Raw genomic sequence first — 13281 nt, 5'->3', positions numbered from 1 at the left:
AATTATTTAAGAACTGTTTTTGTTATCTTTGAGTATTGAAGATTGTCCAATCCTAAACAAATTAGCAGTTTAGAGCTTGAAATTAATGGAGATATAATTTTTTAGTTACAAACGATTACGTATCTAAACACTGCTCAACAGCGTGGTAAAATGCATTGAAAATTGGATATAATACATACTATAAAATATACTGCTTATAATCAATGTATAATAAAAAATATTGCTTATAGGGCAATCTGGAGGGCGATAATAATAGGTCAATTTCTGTCGCTCGTTCTCTGCTTGATGACGCTGCTGAACCACTTCATCAATTCTACATACAAAATAAACTTACCTACAGGTAAGGTTCAGTATCTTATATACAATCATCTCTGTAGAATTTAATTAGTGAGTGGTTTTACATGGTCCTGTATGAGTTGTAATTTTTTTTCCTAATGGTAATTAATATCAGTACTTAAATATTCAGCTATAAATCTTTTTATTGTCCTCAGTGATGTTATTGTAAGAAACTATACAAGCACTAGAAATAAAATTATCGATTAATCATGAAGTTATACCATAAGCACACAAATATTTGTGTGTTCTTGTAAAATTTTGCTATGCGTGGTGGACTGAAAACTTGTTAAAACAAATTAATGCTCATAAGATGGGATTTGGTACTCCATTTAGAATTTGATTGACAAATTTATATAAATTCATTGAGATGTTGTCATAGTTTAAGTTTAAGTCAGCCAAAAACACATATCTTGACAGTTTAAAATTAAAATATTTCAAAAACCAAGTGATACTGTTGTCAAACTTAAATTCAGTACGAAAAACTATTGCAGATGCAGGAAAACGTGATAATTTTTTTATTGCTAAACTCATATAACTTTCAATATATTTAAGTTATTTTAAGTGCCTTTAAATATTTTAATAGTATAATAAGTTACGAGGCCTTAAAGGTGGGTATGTACGGCCACGTGTAGTATGTGGCTATACACTGCAGTACGCTTTCGTTCACAGCTACCTTACTGCCGAGTAACGTGTACACGATTTTTTCGTCATTCCTTGCAAGAAAGATTGTTTTACGTTGTAGTTAATAAAAATTGTATATAATATACAATTTTATAAATGAAGGCAAAATATTTAATCTGTATTGTATGAGGTTACTATGACCTTGTAACAGTCACTCAGTTACACGAAAAGTTCAGTTACGTACGAGTTTAATTACATCTAGTGACAAAATATTCGATCTGTATAGGTAAATGATCGTACTGTAAGACAGGTTCAAGCGCACTATTTTGTCGAAAAAGTCATTTAAAAATGAATACGGCATTAAAACGTTAAAGTTTTTGTGTTATAATTTGAAATTAGGTGTTCTAGCAAAAAAAAGTTTATTTTAGTTTACAAATAAGATCAAGAAAGTTGTTGTATTAGAAATAATGAAGTAAAAATATGAGGTCCCGATTAATGGCACATAGCATGGCTCAGTTGTCTTTCTCAGTTTCTGGGGCGAACGAAACTAATAATATAAATATATATATATATAAATAATAATATATGTACAAAAAAAGTAATTATATTATAATATTCAAAAGTAAAATAAGGAATAATTTTTTATTAATCCTAAATTGTAAAAAGTAAGCATAAAAAAAAAGTAAAAATAGAGCTTACACACACACACACATCACACATATTTGTTCATAACATTCACATTAGCATTTAAATAATTAAACAATACTATGTAGTAAAGTAAACTTTTAGTTTTGGAAAACAATATAGAGAGAACAAACTTTTTTTATCTTATTATATCTAGTTTTCTTGTTTAATTTTTTTTTATATCTTTAATTTGTTCTTCTAGTCTTGTTTTAGCCTCCTTATTTTTCTTTTTATAATTGTTTTTTTGAAACTTTTTTTCTCCTTTTTTCTGTTGCGCTTCCTCATTTTTCAACTGCTGCTTCTAACATCCGTTGGAACAGACAATATAAGGAAGTTTAGACTTTCCTGAAGCTTCAACCTACATTCTTTTGCTTTTATGTTATTACTTAAGTAGTTGGAAGCGTGAATCATACGTGAAGCACGAGAAGCTGTTTAAAACATTTTAATAATATAAAACGTAATTCAAAATGCCTTGAGAAAGATTTAAATACTTAGACATTAAATTCACTTGAATTTATAATCCTTCTATGAGCTGAGCCCAGTTCTACTGATTTAATGTGCTCTTTTTTAGTTCTGTAACTAATAATATAAGTTAATAATTCAGAGTTTAACACTGCATTATTTGATGATTTACAAACATCACATGAGACTAATATAATAGGTAAATCATCTGCTTCTTCAAAAACAACATTGTCTGACAGCGCAATACTTGATTCTTTTAATGTTTAATCACTGTTTGAATACATAATAGGCACATCTATAAAATCCTCGAATATAAAATCGTTCTTTAAGCAAACTGCAGGCAAATCTTTCAAATTATAGATTGCTTAATCAATTTTTGAAAAGACCAATAGCTCATTACGTAGAACTTATATGAATTTTTTCAATATTTGTTATAGGTCATTTTTAAAAGAATTATATAAATGAAAATCATGTAATAAACATATGCTCTTGTGGGAAGTAACCTCTTTGTCTCGCTTAAATAGACAAAACTTTTTGAAAAAATGCAAAGGTAGTATTTTTATAATATCTACCTAAGAGTTAATTAGTGTTTAGTTATTCGGTAAGCAAAATTCAGAGGCATGTTATAGTGCATTTTAAACAATACAAACGTTAAACGTAAGGAAAATATTGAGTTTGTGGTGTGCAAGAGGGGGTGCGCGGTGAAGGGGGCCAAGCTGCGCGGGCAGAGGGGACTCCCCCTTCCACGTCCCTTTGAATGATACTCCCGAATCTCCTTAATTCTGTAGGTTCTGGCCCATTATTAAAATATACTGCAGGTTCCTTATTCAGTTTTTTTAATGTTACATTCTTCTTCAAACTAAAGGTATCAACATCCTTTTGTTGATTAGCATCGCAAGATGTAACAGGAATTACTTTGCCTTGTTTAACTATCTTCAGATCAATGTTAACTTTTTTATAACTCTTCATTCAAATATTCCCACCCTCACATTCAAGAATAAAAATTATAAAACAAAAAAAATACATGTCATAAAATAAAAGCCATGAGAAAGTTATAATACTTCCTTTTTAATAGATGTAAATTTTTAACTAAATAAATCAATAATATGAATTTAACTGTACGTAATTGAACCATCCGATTGGCAAAGTCTTTTCAAAGAATACCAAGAGCTGCTTATTATCCACTATCGATGTATTTTTAATGCTCTAAATGTATTTTCATAGTTTGTGTGTTGTCCATTTGATTGAGCATGTATTTTAGAACCAACGGAAAATCTTCTCTTGTAACTTAATGAACCAATTTTCTCTTGTGGCACAGATCTTTTCCTTACTACTTGTAACGAGTTGACGAATCCAATATCCATTGGCTGATAAGTGTGTGTTGCTTTGGGTAAAGTGCAATTATTTCTATATTGTTCTCCCGAAAAAAATTAACAATTAGCGGATTAACGTAAGATGAGTGAATATTATCAAAATAAATTATTATTAAGGATTTCGCTCCTACAACTACGAGCCAAGTATAAAATACGTTAGTAAAATATTCATAAAATGATTCAGTTGTAATTTATCCTCTGACAGAGATGCCAACACCCCTGTCACTCTCAGTATATTGAACAATGTCTTTGGAGACTTTATCATTGTATTATTGTAAGGAAAAATCGTTAGAAGACGGGCTTTAAGCTCTAACACTTGCAGCACTATACATAATCATAATTGTGAAACATTTTTTACTAGCATCAGTTATTGTATTGGCTACGGAAGATCCTTTTTCTATAAATGCTCTGTCTGAATCTGGGCACAGTTAAACACTTGTTTTGTCACAATTGAAAACTCGTTCAGCAGAAATATTGAGTAAGCCTTTGCTTTTTGAACAATTTTCCTGTTCATTAACCATTGTTTTAAATCCTTTAATGTAACGGTAGCTTTAGCTAAGCTCAACCACTGAACTTTACTTAGAGACAAATTCTGTACGAGGCGTATGCGTTAGCACACACTAGGCTCGGATAGGGTGATTGGGAAAACACAATAAAACACAATAACATTAAACAGCATAAAAATAATAACTTTTAATGTCACTCACAGGCCAAGAAAACACAGTTAATATTCACAAAAATTGTAAAGGTCAAATTTATACCGGAGAAAATAAATACTGTCTATAGTCTTAAAGCAACGAACTATTGAAATATATAAAGGTGAAGAATGTAGAATGAAAAGAGTCAAGTTGAATAACACGATATGTAAACACGCACTGGCCTTGAGCTCGCAAGAGAGTTTGAAAGTTACATGAAATAAATGTGAAACTGAAAGCACTGATAGAATATAACTGATTGAAATATTAAATAACTATAAATCACTGTCTGTTAAAAAATGCACGATTACTGTCTGTGGAAATACACTAGAGTTTCACTGAGTCTTGCTGTTGATAATCATTGGTAGTTCGATGAGATTAACTATTTGAGCTGGTCTGCGAATTATGCAATGAGCAACTTAAACAAAGCAGTAAGTGCACTGCACTGCACAACTGAGTTTTGTCCACTGTATAGCGAGAGTTAATCAGAAGATTTACACTAGCATTTAAGGTGATGTATGCACCTTTGAATGCTAGAGTTTGGCAACGTAACTTAAGAGAGTCTTTCTTCGACGAGAGCTGAGTATAATCTGGCACTTACAGTATACAAAGCTTGCTGCGTGAATACGCACACACACACCTGCAGCGCGCCAAGTCGACCAAGCGCACACGCACAGAGCGTTGAGCCGATAGAGACTACAAGTGTACACAGTGTACACAAAAGCCGGGCCTACTGTCGGTCGCTCTCATTTCCAACAAATTCTGATGGCGTTTTGTAAACGCCTCGCATCAGTTTCTACTCATAACATGTAAAATAGAAAAAAAAAAAACGAATATTAAAAAAAAAAAATTCCTCTGAACGATTTTCTATGAATGGAGTTTTTCTGTTTAGTTCGACAGTATAATTTTGGACTTAATCAAGAAGTTAAGTTTCTGTGACTGGGTATCATTTTTCAAATCTGTATCGAATCCAGTTGAGGATTTCCTTTTTTTTTTGTTTTTTCAATGCAGTTTCTGGCTCACGTCTGTGAATTTTAAGGTTCTTACATTTTTTCCTCTACATTTTTTAATTTTTTTATTTTTTAGCTCTGACACCACCTTTTACTGTTAATCTCTCGTTTTCCATTTTTTTACATAAAACTTTCTTTACACTATTAAAGCCTACTTTTTTCACTTTTTCGCTATCTGTCTTTTTTCTTTTCTAATTTTTTTCATTGTTTTTCCTATGTTATCTCAAATCAATAAATATTCTTAAAAAGCTAGGTGATCGAAAAAAAAATTATTTCACTTTCCAGGCCAAATGCATGAATTAAAAGAGTACGTTAATACGGTATATGTAATTCACTGTTCCATTAACCGGAACTTTCAAATTTTTATGTACACTCGAAGTATCTTATACCTGTCAGAACGATGAAAAATATTACCTGTTAAGTGACAGTAGGTCTTTGTTATATCATAGGTTATAGGACATGATTGACCGTGTATACAGTATGTATGTATAGCGAAAAATAAGACACAACGTAGGGAAGAAAAGTAGCTGTATAAACCATACAGGGCACTGGCGTACACCTATGTGTAAATTAGCTGGATATGCGTCTCAGTTCGGGAGCCTTCGGCAGTGCCAAGCCAAGCTTGAGGACTGCGCTAGTACCCTGGCTGACGAGTCTTCGTTCACGAACGAGATTAGCAAGAGTTTTTACTTCATATTAGCAACAAACGAAAGTTACCTCTTTTACGGGGCCCCAAAACGTCGACTAATTTACTGATTATTATAAATAATCAGTTACATTCCGTTATCATAATATTCAAAGATTTAGCCATAACTTAAATCGATAGAATAGGTGTTCACACTTTGTCACGCTGCACTCCTGTACCTGTAAAAAGGGACAAAAAAGGGGGGGGTGGTACCAAAGCCGCGAACGTTACTCGTCTTGTCTGTCTCCTTGTTGTCCCTCATTCTCTGGGTTTCAGCACCTGTAAATAAAGAAGGGGGGATCCCCATGGGATTTCTCTCTTTTTAAGGAGAGAAATAATAAAAGGGACACAATAACTTTTTGTTTAAGGAAATTCGTTTAATCGAACTCTATGCACTGTTTTACAAATTAACTCTCGACGGCGCTACAGTGGTTCCGCCTCGCTGCGCGAACCACGAGCCCACGTTCGGGATCCTGAGACCAGAAGGGGACGCTACCCTAATGCGCTCCTGGCCAAATCACTCACCCACACTCACGCACACCCTCACCATCTCTCGGCCCTGCCCTTTCGCTGCCCTGCCATCCACACAATCTTACTCCCTTCTTCTACCCACTGCTCTTTCTTACTCGTCCCGTTGGAGTTTCTCCACACTCTCTTTCTCTCTCACTCTCTCTCTGTCTCCCGGTAACCTTACCCTTGCCTCCTTCGTTCGTACCCTGAACGGAAACGTGCGATCACCTTCAGCAGCACTCCTGAGCATGCACCCACGATGATCTCGTATCCTGGTACGCTCTCTCTCTCTCGCTCTTTCTCACCCTATGCACCACTCCTGGACCATATCCGGTATCCTGCCAGCGCTCGTGAGCCCTCGCACGACGCATGAAAACAAAAAGAAAAAGGGGAAAACACTCTAGCTCACGTTTTCTCGCACTCGTTCCTGTTGTCAGCATTCCGTGGAGGCTCGAGTGGCCTGATGGTCGTCGTCCCTCTCTCTCTCTGGTCCTAAGAACCTGCCTGTCTCTCGTCTTGTCCCTCCTCTCGGTGATGGTCCAGCGGTGGGACACAGTAGCTCGTCTCGTCTCTTTCCGTCTCTCTCTCACGTTCATCACAAACTCTCTCGGCTTCCCTCTCTCCCAGCAAGATTTGAAAAAAACGCGCAAGAAGCGAAGTCAACCAAAGATAATGGCACGATCACGAAATCTCTGCACTAGCTACGCACACAATGGCTGTCTGCTCTCGACTGGATCAGCCCGTCCCGCTGCAACCACAGCGCATACCTCTCAGTCCCTTTTTCTCTTTCTCTCTCATACCCGAGGGCCGCCGCTGCAGTCTGAACAATGTTGCGCGCACTCACTTGTACTTTTTCCTCGCTCTTGTGGCTGTGTCCGCGTCGCGTCGTCCTCTTCTCCCTTTTCCGGGAGCCAAAACAAATAAAAAAACAATTCTGGGAAGATAAGCCTCTGCCGGTGTGACGTCATACGCGTTGCGTCAGCGAGAGCAGCACGAGCCTGGAGGCCAGATTTGCCTCGTTAAAACTTTTATACTTTTATAAATTTTTGCTATAAGCTCTTTTATGTATTCTTGTTAATGTGTATATCTGAATACACAGTATATTATTATAAGTGAAGGGGCTCTATCGTATTATTCCTTGAAACTGTGAACCACATAAAAAAAAAACATAAACATTAACTGTGGGATGACCTTGGATTAAGAAATTTTCGACCATACATTTTGGTGCCGTGACCGAGATTTTGACTCACAGAGAGACGGTAGCACGAGTAGCCAAGTCAACACCCTCACTAAGTTGTCACTTTCATCACACAGCTCGTCGCCATTGCCACTTTGTTCCACGCCGCCCTGCATGCAGTTGACGATCAACGAAAAAGGTGCGCTTTTCTAAGAAATCTCTCTCCATATTTAGCGGAGGAAGGAAAAAACACGTTGCTTGCATCGTGCACTGAAAAAAATTCTCTACGATTTTGGCTGAACACACCACCGCCGTTTCAGCGGTTCGGCCACTGGTAGTTGCTGCAATACTAAAACAGCAGTTTGCCAGGCCGTTTTGGCTTGGCTTGTCTGCTATAGTTACACTGCCGCCACATACAGTCTGCTACACAACCGAAAGTGCAGTGTAAACAAGCCATTCAGGAAGTGCATGCTCCGGGAAGTTTCATTTGTCATTTAATGAACTGTACAAAATATATATGTATTAAATAACTATTTTAAGTTTAGTTTTTTAGTATGTACACAAAACAACATGATATATTAGAAACATACAAAAAGTTAAAGTGTTTATGGCTTAATTTTGAATTATATACACCACAGGCCAGTTGTATATGCATCAAAACGATATTAATTCTTATGACGTATTTACACATATACATATAAACTAAAGCTATTATAATATTATTATTGCGTACATGGGTTTTAGGTTAGGTTTTAATTTTTTTTCGGCTGTGTAGCAGACTGTATGTGGCGGCAGTGTAACTATAGCAGACGAGCCAAGCCAAAACGGCCTGGCACACTGCTGTTTTAGTATTGCAGCCAACTACCACTGGCCGAACTGCTGAAACGGCGGTGGTGTGTTCAGCCAAAATCGTAGAGAATTTTTTTCAGTGTGCTATTACTTAGAGTTCTTTCATACTGTCAAAAAACACCTTAGTTCTTCTTTGATTGATTTGATTTTTTTTACTGAATTCGAATAAATAGAACTCGAGTAAAGGTGATCAACTAAAAAAGGTTTTCTTTAAAGAGATAAATAACGGCTCTAAAAAAAATTGTATCTGACGAACAAGCAGATCCCGCAGTTTTCACGGATCCTGTTGTTGCAAAAAATCGTTTGAAATGAAGGGATGATTCCTAACATATGAGGAGCTGCATGACGAACTTGCAATTCTCCGTCCTCCTGAAGACGAAAATCTTAAGGATTTTAATGAGCTTCAAAACAGGTATTATTCTATCATGGCAAAAGTTGAGTCCTTATACCTCCCGAGCAATCCCAACCAAGATCCCGCGCTTATCGCAACTTTAGTAGTGTCTGGTAATAACACACACTGTCTAAAGCTACAGGTAGCAGAATTACCAAAATTCGATGGTGACGTAACTAAACGGTTGTCGTCCAAAAATATATTTGTTGCTATGGTTGATTTAGCTGAGATTTCCGATTTGAAAAAGTTTGTGCTTCTACGAACACGTCTCCTTGGTGACGTGCTAACTAAAATCTTGGTTTGTGGTGCTAGCAAACAGAATTATAAATCAGCGTGGTGCATGCTCTTGGAAGCTTACGATGAAAAGAGAATTATAATGATTAAACATCTTGATGAATTACTCGGAACTGAAGTATTATCCTAATTGTCTCATAGTGGATTATTTAAGTTCATGAATCATGTCCATCAGCATGTCAACCTGCTTGTGACTTTCGATGTATACATAAAACTCGATGATTATTTATTGGTACGAATTATCGAACGTGCTTTATACGAAAGTGTACAAGTAGAGTGGAAAAAATCTCTCGTGTTAGATAAAGTTCCGACGCTCAAGGACGCTTCTCTCAACCAAGGAAAATGCTTCTCGGTTTCAGACTGAAAATAACAGTAAGAGAGGGCCCTCTGGAAAACAATAAATTCCGACAAAAAAAATTAAAGTTTAGAAGGGGGATCGCGCTTTAATGACCGATAGGTCAGCTAATTGTTCAGTGTGTAAAAAGGGAAAACACCCACTCCATCAATGCCGCGAATTTTTTGAAGCCAACATAGATAAGCGATGGCAAATTGTAAAAAAAATGGGAGTGTGTAAAAACTGTTTGACTAAACATAGTGAGTCTTGTACTTCCCTAAATGTAAAAAATGTTCAAGATTCCATGACACGAAATTACATTGCGACTCTACTAATTTTGGAAAGGGTTCAAATTCCAATATTGTTAACCACACAAAATCTACAAAAAATGCATGACCCGAAGCCTCCACTGGCGAACTTATATCACGTGCCTTGCAATCAGAATTAATGTTAACCACACTGGTGTGGGTGAAGAATTCTGATGGTAAATTTTTGGTTTGCCGAGCTTTATTGGGTACGTGCGTGATCGGACACTTTGTTTTGGAAAGTTTTGTTAGAATTTTAAAGTTGAAGGCAAAGCGATGCGCGCTAGCGATCAGGGCTCAGTGGATAACTTGATAACTAATACGAGTGGGGTATTGGAAATAACAATATATTCTACACATTCTAATTAAAAAAAAACTCTGGCGTGTCTTGTAATTCCAAAGATCGTGGATTATGTACTGAACGAGGTATTCCCTCAAGAATCCACTAACATTTCTAAAAATATAAAGCTAGCTGATCCTTCGTTTCATATACCTCAGAGAGTGGATACAATTGTGGAATCAGGAGTGACGCTTTTGCTGTTCTCGTCCGGACAAATCAATTTATCGGAAGATGGGATGGATCTTATTCTGCAAAAAACCAAGTTGGGTTGGACGGCAGCTGGCAGTAAAAAGAAGCGAGAAAGCTTTTCTAGGGTGTCCTGTCATCGAACTCAATTAAAAAATATGATTGAAAAATTTTAGCTGATTGATTGTGCAGAATCAAAAACAAGTGAAATTTTAGAAAATGATAAATGTGAAGCTCATTACATCGAAGGCGTGATACGTGAGCCGTCTGGACGTTACGTAGTAAGACTACCTTTCAAAACGGAAAACTTTGATTTAGGGGAATCAAGAACCCCTGCCGTACGACGATTTATCTGTCTATTAAGAACGTTAAATAATGTCGAAGAGTTTAAGCTTGAATATTCCCAAGTAATAAATGAAAATATAAGATAAGGTCATATGACATTGCTTAACAACGAATCACCACAGGGAGTCGATGCTTATTATTAACCACATCGAACAGTAATAAAGCTGACGAATACAACCACAAAAACACGCGTTGTCTGACGCCTACTAGAACTTCTTTAAATGACGTATTGCTGACGGGCCATACTATCCAACCCAAACTATTTTTACACCTGGCACGATTTCGTTTGTATGAGAATGCGGTAACCACTGACATCGATCATACGTACAGGTAGGTATGGCTTTATTCAGAAGATCACTGGTATCAAAGGGTGTTTTAGTTACATGGAGACGAAATAAGAACGTATCAGTTGAACAACGTGACGTTCAGGGTATCGTCCGCGACATTTCTTGCTATTAGAACTGTAAATCAACCAGCAAATGACCAAAAATCAAAATTTCCTCTTGGAGCCTTCTAATTCGAGAGAAGTGTTAAAAAATATTCAAGAAAGAGCAGGTGATGTAAAATTTCTAAAAGACAATGATTCAATTCATAAAACGCTAAAAATTTCATAGAATGCTACTCGCGACAAATTCTTATTCACAGTAAAATCCGTTAAAGTAGATAAAAAGATTACTAAAAAGTTTATTTTATCTGAAATAGCAAGAACGTTCGATCCACTTGGACTATTAGAACCAGTCATTTTTGTAGCAAAAACAATAATGCAAAGATGCTGGTTAGATAAACTTTCGTGGAAAGAGTCGGTGTCTCAAGCACTGTATAATGCGTGGCATGTTTTCTCTATACAACTCGGGTTAACTAATAACTTAAGAATTTCTCGTTTTTTGCTCGTTGATAACTATATTGATATTTTAATTCATGGATTTTTTGATGCCAGCAAAATAGGACATGGCACTCGCATCCATCTGCGCTCAATTGATTAGTTTGGAATCGCTCGGGTGGAGCTGTTTTGTTCGAGAGCTTGAATCGCTCCATTGAAAGAACGCTCAATTCCGCAACTTGAATTGTGTGGAGCTTTAACTTTTGTGCGGTTATACCAAGACGTTTGCTTTATTTTAATTTTCAATCCTAGCAGAATTCAGAATTATTTTTTGGACTGATTCGACCATCGTGCTGCAGTGGCTAAAAAAGCTTCCAAGCGTTTTAAAGCTTATCGAAGTCAACCACGTCTAAGAAATTCAAAAGATTCCAAAGGATGCCGGTTGGCATCACGTGCACACAGAATATAATTCCGCTAATGCGCTTTCACGGAGAGAGTCAGCCCGAGAGCTTATAAAAAACGAAACTTAGTTTCAAGGGCCTTCGTGGCTGCAACGTCAGAAGTCAGATTGAGTTTGGCCACACTTGATCGACCTTTTCCAAGTCAAGTTACCCGGTCTTAAAAAGGTATCGTACCTTGCGACTCTTATGAAGCCTGATGATTTTCTTAAACTTGTAGCAACAAGAGTTTCATCATGTACGTGGTTAAAAAATATTATAGCCTACTGCTTACGGTTTATTGATAAAACGAAATTATACTGTAACAGCGGCCCTAGAAACTTTCGGCCTGATAGTTTTCGATATTCTTAGAGCTGAATGGTGTATCCTTAAACTCGTTCAAAAATTTTATTTTAAAGACAAGCTCGATCGTCTTATCGTCAATAATCGGTCCAAAAGCTCAACAATTGGAGTTTTGAGTCCGTTCCTTGATAAAAACAGGATCATTAGAGTTGGAAGTTGAATAATTAAATCAGACGCTAATTACGAACGAAATCTCCTCCCTTCGCGAAATTATTTGACTGATCTGTTGATAAGACATTATCACGAAAAATTCTTTCATACGGGCGTCCAGTCAGACAGAAATATTGGCTCATAGACAGTGGAAATCAGGTTTAGTGTATTGTTTTCAAATGCGTTAAATGCAAAAGATTCAATGCAAAATCGGTCAATTACAAAGTGGCTGACCTAACAAAATCACGAGTTAGTAGTGCTTATTCATTCTATCACACGGGTGTAGACTTCTTCGGCCCAATGTTCATAAAAGAAAAAGAGGATCGAAACTAGGGAAAAATTAAAGTGTATGGATGTATTTTTATATGTATGACAGTGAAAGCAGTTCATATCGAACTGGTGAGTGACCTCAGTATTGACGCATTTTTGGCAGCCTTTAAGGGCATTCAGTACATTGGCCGGAGTTTCTACTTTACCAACTTCCCTATTTTAATGAATTATTCTTAATAACTAATTATCTAGCTGTTGAAACCTAAAATAACGAGAAGAACTGTAAAACTGGTACTTTCAAGAATCAATAAAGCCCAAATTCAATGCAATCCATTGCGTATTGAGAGAGAAAAGTTACATTTTATGATCATAAAAGAGTGTTTCAATGTGCACAATCTGAAATGTAACTTTTTTCAAAAAGAATTGCATTGTACTATCGGAAATGTTGACAGGGCCTCTAAAATAAAAAAAAAAAACACTGGTCTCTTCATGGTTTTTGAAAATATACAGTTCAAATTATGAACTTACTCAGCATATGCAGATTTATAGGTTATGTAATGCCGTTTATGATGAATATCAGTTTTTAAAACTCAAAAATTGCAAAACTATGAGAAAAGTGAATGAGAAAACTATGAGTTTAAATT

At 36.2% G+C, this 13281-nt stretch overlaps 1 protein-coding gene across 4 annotated transcripts in view; it reads left to right on the top strand.

Moving 5' to 3' along the window:
• The window catches only part of LOC106643107 (queuine/queuosine transporter SLC35F2), a 351068-nt gene that overhangs the window by 56144 nt on the left and 281643 nt on the right, over positions 1-13281 (top strand). For 3 of the 4 annotated variants that reach the window (XM_089597405.1, XM_089597401.1, XM_089597413.1), the window contains one exon: positions 231-340. The exons of the other annotated variant lie outside the window; for it this stretch is intronic. In XM_089597405.1, the coding sequence (XP_089453531.1) occupies positions 231-340 (110 nt within the window). The remainder of the gene's footprint in view (positions 1-230; positions 341-13281) is intronic. 4 annotated transcript variants of the gene reach the window in all.

This window comes from Copidosoma floridanum, unplaced genomic scaffold (genome assembly GCF_036245765.1).
Source record: "Copidosoma floridanum isolate Cflo_tuat_1 unplaced genomic scaffold, Cflo_Japanese_pri ptg000004l, whole genome shotgun sequence".
NCBI classification, from domain to species: Eukaryota; Metazoa; Arthropoda; class Insecta; order Hymenoptera; family Encyrtidae; genus Copidosoma; species Copidosoma floridanum.
This window is presented reverse-complemented; position numbering and strand designations above follow the sequence as displayed.